The sequence below is a fragment of the Brachyistius frenatus genome, unplaced genomic scaffold (genome assembly GCF_029030835.1).
Source record: "Brachyistius frenatus isolate BFR_SWC_R1_liver_20210118 unplaced genomic scaffold, ASM2903083v1 Contig_16, whole genome shotgun sequence".
Classification (NCBI taxonomy): Eukaryota; Metazoa; Chordata; class Actinopteri; family Embiotocidae; genus Brachyistius; species Brachyistius frenatus.
In genome coordinates, this window is record NW_027210615.1 from 2499668 (window position 1) to 2513614 (window position 13947).

Here is a 13947-nt window from a genome sequence, read left to right on the forward strand (position 1 = left end):
TGTTTCGTGTGAAAAAGAGAGACTTAAGGGGTATTTTCACAGCAGGCTTTGCACGCCTTCCCTACATCTGTGGCTACGGGTAGCCCATGAAAAGAGTATGTGTGTGTTTCTGCATGGAAGAGGAATCCATGCATGCGAACGCTACCACATGCATGTGCGTGTCTGCTGCATTTCATGTGTGCTTCTGTGTGTCGTGCACTTACAAACTGGAGGAACACTTTTCCCAGTGCATGCTGAGGCTGGGGTTCGGGATGCAGACTGGCCTCCACAGCAGACAACATCTCATTGTGCAACTTCAGGATGTCCTCAATGTTTGAAAACAGAATCTAAAGACAAGAGGGTGATGAGAAGGGAGGCAATACGGAGGAAGGACAAGGAAAAGAGATGGACAGGGATGTGGAAAAAGATCTGAGCATCTTCATAAAGAAAATCAATTTGCAATATTTTTTTGGAGGACTTAGGCCGGAGATATACTTGCTTTGAAACCACATTGACAACCATTTGTGTCGTGAAGATTATTACTCTGCGTCAACCTGAAAGACTCCAATAGAAGGCACACCAGAGACAAAAGGATTTAATTGGAACATCCGGATTTGCCTGATGTAAACAATAAACATGGTGACAATCAAGTGGGTCACTGCCATCACCCCCACTCTGTGTCCTGCACGGATGTAACATCTCCGACTTGTTTCCCTTCAGTTTTGCTGGTCTCTGACCCTGTCCAAACAGCAAGCAGCAGTGATGTCACCCATAGATTTGTGACCTGCTGTTATTGGGCATCAAATTCAGATTTGAACCGTCACCATCTTGCTCTTTTGGAGCCAGAAGTGACCATATTTGAACGAGCTGTGGACGAGCGAGCTGTGAATCTAACTCGATCTGATCAGGAACCGGAGGACACTAAGCCCCGCCCACTGATAGCTGTGACCTAACTGCACCACAGGCCTGTCAATCAAACAGACACACTCCCGAAAACCTTTTTTTTTAACACTAATATCTAATTAATGACGGGCATATTTTCAGATGGACTGCCAGAAAATCATTCAGAAGGATACACCAAATTGATTCTTTGAAAAAATTGATTGACAATGTATTTCATTAGAGAAGTTGAATGGGAGTCTATGGAGCCAGAGCTTTTAGGGAGCCAACCCCTAATGGTCCTCAGCATCAGGCATTTCTGCATCGGACTCATTTTTTTTAGACCCGGAAGTTCCGTCCATTTTTATATACAGTCTATGACCCCATCAGATCTCCATACTGCCCTTACCAGTCATGTGTATATCACAATTTCTGAGGACATGCACAACCAACGCTCCAAACACTACAACGCAGACTACAATAGGAAGCCATGATGTGCATGTGAATGCATAGTTCAAAGCAAGTATATCTCCGGCTTTAGTCATTTGGTTGCACAAAGAAAAACATTAAAAAAGCCAGTCATACCTTGACATGTTCAGGTGACAGACACTGTTGGTCATCTGCAGTTTGTCTGATTCGGTGCAAAAATGCCTAAAGAGGAAACAGAGACAAAACAAGTTTAAAAAAAAAAACGTGCATTGGGATTCATTGCTGATACAGCAGTAGGTTAAAGCATTTACATATATCTGTGAGAATATGTGGTGAGTTTTGAGCACTCAGAGTCTGGTTCACTATCTGCAAGATAATGACACAGGTTTTTTTAAATTATGCATGCAGAGGCAGTCTGAAAGTGGAAGTCCAGGTTCCCTTTTCTGTAGAATGCATGCGTTTGTTGCTTTGAGGAAACCGATACAATATATACAAATCCTGGTATAATTCATGCATTAGCATGAACACATGCCTCTGAGCCACAGACGATCACATGAACTCTCACACATTATGAAATATTGCCTTTCATGGTGCGAGACAGACTGCTGTTTCAAAGTCCCTTAGGTACTTTCCACTTTATGAGAATAAATGTCTTTTGTCACCATATTGTGTCACCTACTTGAGTAGAGGAAGCTGATGCACCTGAGCATTGAGCTGGAACACATCAACCGAAATAACTGTTGCATTGTCGCAGCGTCTACACACACCACTTCACCAAAGACGGCCGTAATAGGCTCATGTTAAGTTGAGCTTTGCTTGTGTGTGCACTTTTGTCCTTGTGTGCGTGTGCGTGCGTGCGTGTGTGTGTGTGTGCGTGTGCGTGTGTTCATGCCTGCCAATCAGAGTCCTGACTTAGAAAAAAAAGAAAAGAAGAATGGTGAGAAGGGAAGTGAATCTGCAAACAGTTTTCTTTTCTTCTCTCTTCCCCATTTCTCCATCTATTGCTGCGTGTCTGACAGGCTTAACCTGCCTCCGTCTGACTGTCTGCCTCAACTCCAGATGCCAACACCGTCTTGAAAAGAAAGGGATAGAGAAAAGGAGATGTGTATCCCCTAAACTGCTGAATAAAACTCTTCTCCTGAAGCCTCCTTCGTCTGGCAAGCTCCTCCTGTTGTGTCTGTCTGCATTTCACTGCCTCAAGTCTGAAAACTGATTGCTTCAATGTTGATGAAGGGTGTTACAAAGGAAAAGCCACTGGGTTTAATGATGGATGTAGAATAATAGTGAAAATCTAAGGAGCACTCGAGGTTACTGCTGCTGTTCTAATCTCTACACTTTCACCTGCCACTTGAGAGCCATAGTGAAGAAACAGGCAGCACAACGGTTTGATTTGCTAATGTTTTAAGATAATCTGTATTTTGTCTGTATTGCCAACCCCCATGCAGTGGAAGAAAATCCAGTTTCATTGTATTCATTAAAAATGACACACACAAAAAAAAAAAAATCAACTGCTTTTTCTTTCTCAAAGAAATGTCCCACTGAATTATAATAGTCCACAGTCTCAGAGTTATCGCTGGGAAATTGTCAGTATCAATGCCAGAGTTTCATTGCAGACTGCAAAGCAAGTTTTCCACCCATAGTTTCAATAGAAAGAAGTTTTGAACCCTGTTCTATTTAGCAATTAAATTAAAGTTATTAATTATTGGGTATTAGCATTTTATTAAACAGTACAGTGAAAACAGACAGGAGCAGGGGAATCACATGTAGTAAAGGCCTACCTGGCCGGGAGTCTAACTGGGGTCTTGGCTGCTATGTGATGCGACCTTCACCACTCGGCCATCAGGTCAGCCCTATTTAGCAACACTGTCAGACTACTGGATGCATCCGTGTAAACTAAAGACTTCAGCCAAAATGAAACACAGCCTGAGGTTGGAACAATTTCAATATTCCGAGCAGGAAATGTTCAATCAAAGAACTGGCAAAGACAAAAAAAAAAAAAATGCATAAAAATCTGAACAATCATTTTATGACAAAGATCAAGACTTTTCTGAAACTAGTTTTTTAGTACTGTTCAAACATAAATATTTACTATTTCCCAAATAAATAGTCCCTCTGAAAACTATTGACAGTTTTATTTTGAGTAACCCAAACTGTCTGCATGGCAAGGTATAACTGGGAAGGTAAGAAATAAAATAATATTTTGCAATTTTAGTCAATTTGTGTATTTTGTAGAAAACCTTTGCATGCATGCTCCATGCAATCACACATAAAACCACCCTGCTGACTTACTTACAGTAAGTCACTGGCCTATAATTACAGACTGACACTTGTAATCACACATTTACTCTAAAGATAGAAACCAGCCAATCAAGCAAGGCAGCAATTTTATAATTTCCTCTGAGTTTTAGGGAGGATTGCGTCCAATGTTTTTCCCTCTTTACTGGCTTTATTGACGTAGGTTGTACCAAAATAGATAGTAAAGGTCCTTAGCAGTGAGCTGTGAACTTGCTAATTAAGACTAGTATTAAAGGGAAGCAGTAGTCGTCGTGTTCTTGACTGGTTTCAGCAGGAAGCTGATGGTGCTTGAGGCATACACTAATTAAATCTCCCATATGGCAACTTGTACCGTGTCCACACTGGTGGAGTCCCTCTGAGATCACTTCCCCGGCAGAGAAGACAAAAAGAGACAGGAAACGGGGCTTTTTCTTCGGCGCCTTCAGACAGCGGAGAGCAGTGAGAGGGGCGGGGTGGCTGCAGAAGTGAGCAATAGATGAAAAGAAAGAAAGGGAAAGGGCCAATTGCAGAACAGAGAGTGAGGCACAAACTAAAGTATCTCTAGAATCATTCCTTACTGACATCCTAGACCGCTCCTGTCCAGGCAGGATCCAGTCCTCAAACAAAATGTGCCACACAGATGCGGTGATAGGCAGATCAGCGGGGAGGATGGTGGGAAGCAGCAACAAAGAGTTCCTTTCAGCCCAGGTCTCACCCCCAACGTGGCCAGTCTCACCCTGCAGGCTTGTATTGGCTGTCTTCATTGTTCCATCACAAAGCACACAGGTTTATTTGGAGAGAAAATTGGAAGCTTTCTCTTTCCGTCATCGTGACGCATCAGTGGAGGCAGAGCAGAGGACGGCACCGAGCATGAACCGGGCATGCACACCATGCATGTCCGAGTTTACCTAAACTCACAGTTTTTGCAGTCTGGACACGCGACAATTTGAGTGCATGATCAGAATCAACGGCAGGAAATTGCCCCAAAAAGAAGATATTGTGTGTATAATCTGACCACCAGAAAAAGTAACTTCCTGCCAAGAGAACAATCAAGTCTCAGAAACTGGAACCTGATTTGTTTTGCCCTTTTTCTTACAGTCTCAATCTGCAACTTGCCGTACGACGAGTTAAAAACACAAACTGTGTGTCATTCTGTGGGACTTTTGTTAACATGTTGTGATTTTCTTGGTAATTTGGGAACAAAAAAACAAAAGTAAAAAAAAAAGAGACAATAATTCCCTCTCTGGTTTGCTAGTATAAAAGACGCAGATGTGACTGCATCCTCAGATAACCTCCAGCATATCACAAGTCATGCATCATTTCCATGTGGAGGACAATACCTCAGAGCATTATGCATGCGTGCGCGCATGCATAATGTACACACACACACACACACACACACACACACACACACACACACACACACACACACACACACACACACACACACACAGAGATATGTATATTGAACGACCCATCCTTTTCCACACTATGTAGCTCAGCCAGTTGTTATTGGAAAGATATGTCATGAAACCCAGTGAAACTCGACCCATCGGCTAATTACTTCTTGATCAACATGCAGAGAGGCGGCAGGATGCAGCTGATGGTCCTTGTTTACTTTCATATCTCCATCTCGGAAGACCTTTTCTGCCTCCTCTCTGACATCAGCACAGTGTCATGAGTGTGTCTAATCATGTTTAGCGGAGGATCGGACCTCGAGGAATAATATTGGCATGAATGATGAATAACAATAACTCTGTCAGCAATGGTTCGAAATAATACATTTGTCTTTCAGTCGTCTGAAATCTGAATCAGCCGCAGGTCAGCTCTTGACCCATGACGAGTATGATGAAGATGAAATAGGATATGATTATATTTTTGAAAGGCCACTGCAAATGCAATATGTGGTGCATATGATGGATCATAAATCTCCTTAGAGAAAATACATCTATATTTTAAAGCCTTTCCTGCATATGTTTCTCTGGACAGCTCACATCGCGTGTGTACGGTCCGCCTGTCACTCTCTGATACCTAAAAATAGCGATGACATCAATCAATGTGTTAATAATAGTTGGTCAGATGGGACACAAATTATTTTTTTTATACTATTGGACTCATAACAATGAGTCAGACCGGCTGAGAGAGAGCTCAGCTGCAGCGCGGAGCACAACAAAGATATTGCACATCGTGGTCTCTTGTCACAGGGGGGGTGATGGGCTATGTGGGGAAACGGCTCATGATGCAGTCCCACAGGAGACGAGGAAGAAAACCTTGGCGATGCACCACAAAGTACTGTAGCTGCCAAGTACAACACTAATGCAGAATTATACCACTGATGTGTAAAGACGGTAAACCCAGGAAAGTCCAACATCATCCGGAAGTGGTTCAAAGTCATCCTAAAAACATTAAAACACTCAAAGGTACATGCTATATATGGCATTATCAGCTGAAAGAACCTAAATGAAATGACGTAATATGTTTTCTAGGCACTTTGTGTTACTTTTACACCTTTCTGTGCTTTTATTTCTCTGTTTATTACAAAACCAATGACAAATAAAGTCATCTCACTTCTTTTTGTTGATTTCTATCTATACAAATAACGTGTTTTCATATTTTTGGCAGTCAATTAAGCAAACATGGCAGCGTGTTTAGGGATTTTACTCGAGCTCTTTCTATTGCTCAATAAGTGTTCAGTAAACTAAATCAAAAGCCAGTACACTTCAAATCTATTCATAAAACATGTACAGACAGAAGCACACTATTAAATCCTGGCAGCAATAAGCAGGTATTACAGAAATGTCATCTGTTATTAAAATTCCTCTGCTTGGTCTCTTTGCGTGGACCAAACAGGGCCACAACAGCAAGCCTTGATAGCTATATTCATATCTACTGATTAAAATGGCTGAAAATGTGTAAAGCAGCTGGACTTTAACATGTTTAGACCGTAAGAGGCAGGTCAAAATGACCCCAAGTTCCCAGAAAGGAGCATGTTGGCTTTGTATAGCACACTAGCATTTTGTTAGCATTTTCACAACCCCACACCCCTCCCTCTGCCTTCACTTAGAAACAGTTGTACGAGGGTGTTTTCACACTTGAACCAACAAAAAGCTGGTGAGCCTGAAAAGTTCAGCGAGTTCACTAAATGTGAAGCTTCCTGCAAAAATCAGGTGCAGTTCAGAAAATTGCTCTCAGGTCCACAGGAAGTGTGGACAGCAGTGATCAGTCCTCCCCTCCCCCAGGGGGGTCTCCCGGCTGCAAATAACTGCAAATTGCAAAGAACAAGATTTGTGCGGTGTGAATATGCACTGTTGTGAGCTCTTTTGAACATGCTGCTGCGTTATGACAGCCAGGCATGACCAATATCATGCTAATAAGCACTGATGGAGGCACAGATGGCGTACAGTTTTGTCATGGATGCGTGTTGCACAGTCCATCCACAGTTTCTCTCCACAGGACTTGCATGCAAAGGCTGTAAATTGTGCTACTTGTTGAAGGGACACGCGAGTAGGTTGAAGTAAGGTTGGGAGATGCCACCAAGCTGAGTCAGTGTCATATTTATTGCAACAATTTATGTGAAACAAAAGCTGAAGACAAGGAAAAAAGAAGAACCAAGTTTGCGCGCATGCCTCTGTTTGTGTGACATGCAAACAGGAAGTAAAAACTGCAATCAAACAGAACAAAAAGCTAGTATCTTTTTTAGGCACCCCAAATCAATGAGAAGAATTTTGTTTCTTTTCAAGCAGATAGGCGTGGTTCAGCTCAGCGGGGAGGGAAAACAAACAGCGAGGCAGAATGAAGCAGTGCCTCTCGACACAAAAGCAGCAGATGTCGTCCCTGGACAGGAAGTGTGGCTTTTGTGAAAAGGAAGTATATGACATGTTTGACTGGCCACTAACTGGGCTCAGCTCTAAGTAAAGTCGAGCAGTTTTGTGGCCGAGCGTTCACCCAAAGTGCAAACAAACAAATAAATCCCACTGTGCTCTGAGCACTTCAAATTATTCAAATGATGTGGCTTTGTTCATTACTTTGTGGGACAACACTCACACTGTACTGGCAGTATGATGTCTGAGGCACCAATGAGTACATAATGACAATCAAGCTGCATATTTAAAGAGACAGACAGAAATCTGAAGTATTTAAACATCAAATTGCCATACTGGGCAGGTTGAAGCATCCGTCCTCATCTATCACTGTTTAGCAAAAAGACGCATCAGGCTTCATATCGTATGACTATCAGTCAATGTGTCATCGTGGTTTGGAGTGGAGGGGGTTTTGCTAAATGCTGAGGTTTATCAGAGCGAAGAGGGGCCAGACAGTAAGGTGTGAAGATACAGATGGACCATATGCTGGTGTGGGCTCCGTGTTCGCTCCACTGGACAGTGAGTAAGAGGCCTGCTGCCCTCACGTCTGCCTCGTCTGCTACTGAACAGATCTCTCTACCTGCAGCTCATCAAGTTACTGTATGTCCAAACACTAACTTGACTCATTTTTGGAGTAAAAGCCTCTACTGTAGTCTAGAATCCTGCATATAGATACACACCGCTTTAGAGTTCATCAATCTGAATCTGAAACAAGCTAGATATTTATCTATGTTTGTCTAACAAGGTTCAACGCTAAAATGTTAACTATAATTGCTACACATGAAAAACCAGCCATAACTATAATAGTAGAAACTACTGGGAAAGTAACAAGAGAGAAGTAAGGAAATATCAGAATTGTAAAAGTGGGTGAAGTTGCAACATGAGAGAAAGTCAGACGTACAGTCACGCACATCGAGTCCAAGCTGTTGAAGCTGGAGTCACACGGGATGTTTTCTTAAGGGTCACACGGAGTCAGGAGCAGAGGATGCTTTCAGTTTGTATGTTTACCTTCAGCACAGATGATTGTTAAACAGTGACTGATGAGAAGATTAATGTCTGTGAAAACATGATCACAGGACTCTTGAAAGACCAGACAAACTGAATAAATAAGTAGGGTTCAGTAAAAAAAAAAAAAAGGAGTGTATTAATGGACACAGACAAATACTTTTACACACAAAGATTTACAAATATTTGTCATTTGCTGGACAAAGAGATTAATATTATAATATGAGCCACAATAATCACTGACATACAGTATATTGCAAGTGACACAGCATATAACAATCAGTGTTATTACCAGATTCATTTGGTGGATTACATAGTGTACTTCCTGTTTGACTGTAATATATGGAAAATCAATAAGATAGTGTAATGGTTAACAAATGTGTCAAATAGGTCCTTTGACGAAACAAATCCATTTTAAGAGCAGTCTATTAACTGCATTAGTCTTGCAGGCAATCAGACAACACTGCGCACATCATTGCTTTAATTTCCAAATATCAAACTTGATTATCTTCTTTGGGAATAAATTTCTCCCATTCTCCATAATGAGAGTAGAGACAGTGATAATGGGAACAAAACTGGGCCATTTCTCTGTTTGCCCGAACCTTCATCAGCATTCAGCAACAAAGCCGGGGCCATCTCACTCGATTCACATATCTCACAAGAGACCCCGTATATCAAGAACAAGCTCTAACACTTGTCAAGGTTTTTCCAGCGGGCCCTGAGAGCCCCTTTTCAATTCGCCGCGGTTCCCACACCTACTAAAACAGCCCTCATACAGAACCACAGATTCAGGACTTTTCTATGCGAGCTCTTAGGTCACCAGCCTGAAACTCTCTACCCCTCCTCGTCCAAGAGAAAACAACAACAAGTTAAAAACAATGCATCCATTAAGGCTCTCTTTTTGGAAATAGGATTGGGGTGGCCAGCCACAAAAGAAGACAGGGCAGTTTTGGAGAGGGAATGGGGCCATTTTGGGGTCGACATGGCATGAAATTGAATAAATAAATGAAGAAATCCCCTCTTTGTGGCCTGAGTGCAGCGGAGCCAGAGAATGGCCCGTGGCGTTGCCACAATGAAGGACCCCAGCAAACCTTCGCAGACTTCTTTCTCTCTGAAGCCGTAATTCACATGTCTCCCCAACCCTCCCAAAACCCCCCCAGCTCCCTCTTCACCCTCCAACCAGTCCCTCGCCGTCTTCCAAGAGAAACTCTTTTTGACAGAGCCAATCACCAAAACACAAAGTCTTCTTTGAGCCTCGTCCAGTTTTTTTTTTTTTTTTCTCCCCATCTCGTTCACTTCCGCTTTGAAGGACTTTAAACTCCAGGGCTCTTTGAGCTGCTCACATGGGCGGAAACTGAACACTACAGGGGGATGAGACGGTGTCCTGACGACAGAGGACAGACGGACAGTACTGGACCAGAGACTTCCTGCTTAAGACTGCTTACTCATCAAGCCCACATCAGCTCTGTTGTACTAATGATCAGATGACACATGATGAATATGTCAACTACAAATTTTCAACAGAACATGACAAAACTGTGATCTGAATTTGGCTGAAGGCACTTTGTTATGCAATTAAACAGCAGCTTCCTGCAACTGTTTCATAATAAAAGCCTCGTCAAGCTTTTGGCTCAAAACAGGTTTTCAAGTTGAGTGAGTCCATCAGTACACCTTACATGTCAACATGACAACTTTGATGATTCGATTTATTTACTCTCTTTGACATGAACTTTAGAGATGATTGGATCCTCAAGCATTTACATTTATTTTAATGCCTTTCATCTGAATGAAGAGAACTGTGAACAATTTATTTCCTCAGAGCGTATACAACTGTATATAAACAAAGGCGAAAGGGGCACACAACACTTGTTCTCACATACTTATATATAATGCAAATGGAAATGGAAATAGAAACATCTTGAAACTGCTTTCCCTGAGTGACACAGCCACCAATTCTGACTTTCACATCGCCTTCAGCTTGAAACTCTGCTAAAAAAAAAAAAAAATTGTAACTTCAGCTCTATTTATATTCCACGCTGCTAAAATAACAAATTGGATTCACGCTGCATGTTCAGCACAGGTTTGTCTGCGAGTCCTTTTTCTATGTGGCACATCCTGGGGTGACATGTGACATGTGGTGATCTGCAGATAACATCGTGGACCAGATTGGAGAGGCCATCTGGACGTTTGGACGCATGTTTTTTTTTGGTGCTGACAGACGGGGGGATCACAGACAGGATCCGAGTGTGGCGAGTGTGTGGTGTTGAGTGAGCCATCAGAGACCTGCGGAGCTTCCAACATACCAAAGACAAGCTCCAGAAAAAGAAGGTAAACATCGTAATACACGTGCATTTCCAGGAAAGGTTTCAGTTTGCATAACCAAGAGTGCCAAACCTGACGATCAGCTGGTGAGACATAAACAGTCTGCACAGAGAGAAGAGATGAAATGGTGGCAGGACACAAATTAGTGCTTTACTCTACATGATAATGGTCATTTGGCAAAGTCGGAGGGATATCGTAGAGTTTATCCAGTGGTGACTCAAACAGTATTTACCAACCTGATGGAGAGCAGTGTTTCATGGACAGACAGCAGCTAGTTAAAATGCCTTTCTGTCTGAGCTCTGAAAACACTGAAGCAACTGACCTACATTCTACCTCAACTTCTCATTTCAGCAGCGACTAATGCAACTAACACAAGTGTTGGTTTCCACTTCTGAAAGTGCTTCCAGGATCGTTTTGATTCACACTATTCCACTTCAGTGGAGCCAGAAAGTTAGAGCAGAGAGATGACAGAGTGTGCAACTTATTAGGACTCGCATGTCATCATATGATAAATACAAACAATTTCCTGCTGAATCCACATTTAAAAACAAGCAGTCCATTCACTTTTTTGTGTTTCCACTCTCTTATCTGTCCTGTAAATGGTCAATCACAGCTGGAAGCAAAACTGACAAATGGCTGACTGTGGTAATTCGTCACATCAAAATGAAACATAGTACAGTTTCCTTAAAGGTTTCCTGTCAGCATGTAAGGGCAAAAAAAAAAAAATCATCACAGCAACAGCCCAAGCGTGAATGACTCAAGCCTTTAATCATGCCAATGTTAGTTGGCAAAAATGTCATCCCAGTGAACAAATGCCAAAAAAAAAAAAAAAAGGCCCTTCGGCTAAACTGGGGCAGGCAGAAATTTGTCAGCAGCTGTCATGAGCACTTCAAACAGCGCAGTCAGGAGCTTCTCTGACTGGTGGGGTAAATCACAAACAGACAAAGATCTACACTAATTGGTTAACAAGGGAAATTATTTAACCCTGTTTAAATTCCAAACATTTCCTTGCAATTTGAGTACATGCATTTTCCTACTTAAACCGTCCTGACATACAAACTTTAATTTTAGTTTGGTAGATTTTCTACTATATCTTCACCTTTTATGAGCAAAATATGCAGGAATATAATTCTCAAAATATATCAGTAATAGACTCTTTAAAGAATATATGTACAAACTAGGATAGTTTAATCAGTTAATTAAGATGTTTTACTTACATTCTGTTGTGGAAGTTAAGGGAAACATCCTCTTCTAAAGTTTCAAGCAGAAAGTAAACAGATCTGATCATGTGACCTTTCATACTCGTCACATGGCACTGATAAATTGTAATCATCACCATCTATTTTTTGATACGTGTTGGATTTCTTGGCAACAACAACACTTTTCGAGCTTCTAAACACACAGCTACAATTGTGACGGTAGGATTTGGTTAAATGTTTGATAAAGTTTCTTTGTAGCTGCGTCAGTGAGCTAGAAACTTTAATTGTATAGTCTTCCATCGATCCTCTCACCACCTTCACATCACTCCGCCACTCCCTCAGGCCATCACAGACAACATTTGGCATTCTTACACTTTACAAAGTATCTTCAGACACTCTATTTAAAGTGTACACAGTCTTTGAGAGGAAGTGGGAGTGCTAGACGGACATTAGGAGAAATGTGAGACTGAAATCTAATCTGCACGGAGAAATTACATCTTGGTGATTTCACTTTAAAATACATTTGTAGAACTGCTTCTGTAGCATAAACAGCAGAAGACCTACTTAGAGGTGCTTGTTTAGTCTCCTCCTTTGTCCTATTGTGACATGAGCACGACTTCCTGGCTGTACTGCGTACAGGTCAAGCGTTTACTCTAACCCGCACTGATCCGGAGAGACTTCAACAGTTTCAGGATCCAAATAAGGGGTTAAAATACAGAACGCATCATATCCTGTACATTTGACCTGCAACAATTAGTTGATTAATGAATTGGCTGACCGACAGAAAATTAATCTCCAACTATTTTGATAGTCAATTACTCCTTTTGAGGCCTTTTTTTTTCCATAAAAATGTTTTGAATTCCCAGATTACAGAGTCTAAATGTGAACGTTTTCTAGTTCCTTAAATCCTCCATGATAACAGGTCTGTTGGTCACGACAAAACAAGACATTTCAGGCTGCACCCTCAGCTATGAGAAACAGTGGTCGATAGTTTTCTACCATTTTCTGACATTTTAAAGACCAAACAACTGATTCATCAAGAAAATAATTGGCAGATTAATGGATTATGAAAATATTGTGTTTGCAGACTGTAAATTCCCCTGAAGTAAGTCTGTTTTGAGTTGGCTTGTAATCCCATCCAGACTTTATCAAACATCTTCGCCTCATTCTGCACCCTGAGGAAGCTTTGTGTAAAGTTTCTCTGCGGCTGTTTAGTAGTCCAGCGTTTTTCTATCAGCCAAATGACCTTTGACCCCTAACAGAAGCAACACATATGGTTGCATTTGAGAAACCAAACAAACATTGTAAAGCCTGCTGCCTCAGTACAAAAACCAAACAGGAAGCCCTCTTGGGAGATCCTGTGCCACGTCATTCTGCAGATATCCATCCGTCCTCCTCATTCAGAGAGTTGCACGGTGACTGCACCCGCTGTCCTCCACCAGAAAGTACATGTCCCAGCTTTGTCCAGGTCACGATCTCAGAGGGGACATCACAGATCTCATGTTGCCTTGCTTTTACAATTCAGGCTCGGCCACCCACTGTCTCGTATATCAGCCTGTTGAGATGCACTTCACACAGCTTTTCATGGTTTTACCCTTTACTCCAGTCAAAACCAGCAGTGTCCCAAACAGAAGTCTGTCTGGTCTGCATTCTTCACATTGCATGATGTGATATTTGGCACAGAGACATCTGTAAACTGATATAATCTTACTGACTTCTAATTTATGACTTTCTCACCTCTGCACACCACAGATTCCACAGTACATAATCCACTGACCACAAACAGAGAACTACTCCAAGAAAATAATTCATCGAACACTTATTGTGAGCAAATAGAGGGGAAATTCACCAAAAACTAGCCAAGTCAAATTCCACTTCTCTATATGCTAATTGACAGCTGTAAATCTGCAAACATCTCTCGCAGATGGAATTTTTTTTTTTTTTTTTTTTTTTACATTGTGCCTCTGGGTGTTATGGTGGTTTGGACTTGTTAACTTGAA

The 13947-nt window shown here is 41.7% G+C and overlaps 1 protein-coding gene across 3 annotated transcripts in view; it reads right to left on the reverse strand.

Annotated features, from left to right (window-relative positions):
• prex1 (phosphatidylinositol-3,4,5-trisphosphate-dependent Rac exchange factor 1) overlaps positions 1 to 13947 on the reverse strand; it is an 87672-nt gene that overhangs the window by 67468 nt on the left and 6257 nt on the right. For all 3 annotated transcript variants that reach the window (XM_069693944.1, XM_069693945.1, XM_069693946.1), the window contains exons 2-3: positions 1444 to 1509; positions 204 to 326 (exon numbers count right to left, since the gene is read on the reverse strand). In XM_069693944.1, coding sequence (XP_069550045.1) covers positions 204 to 326; positions 1444 to 1509 — 189 coding nt within the window. The remainder of the gene's footprint in view (positions 1 to 203; positions 327 to 1443; positions 1510 to 13947) is intronic.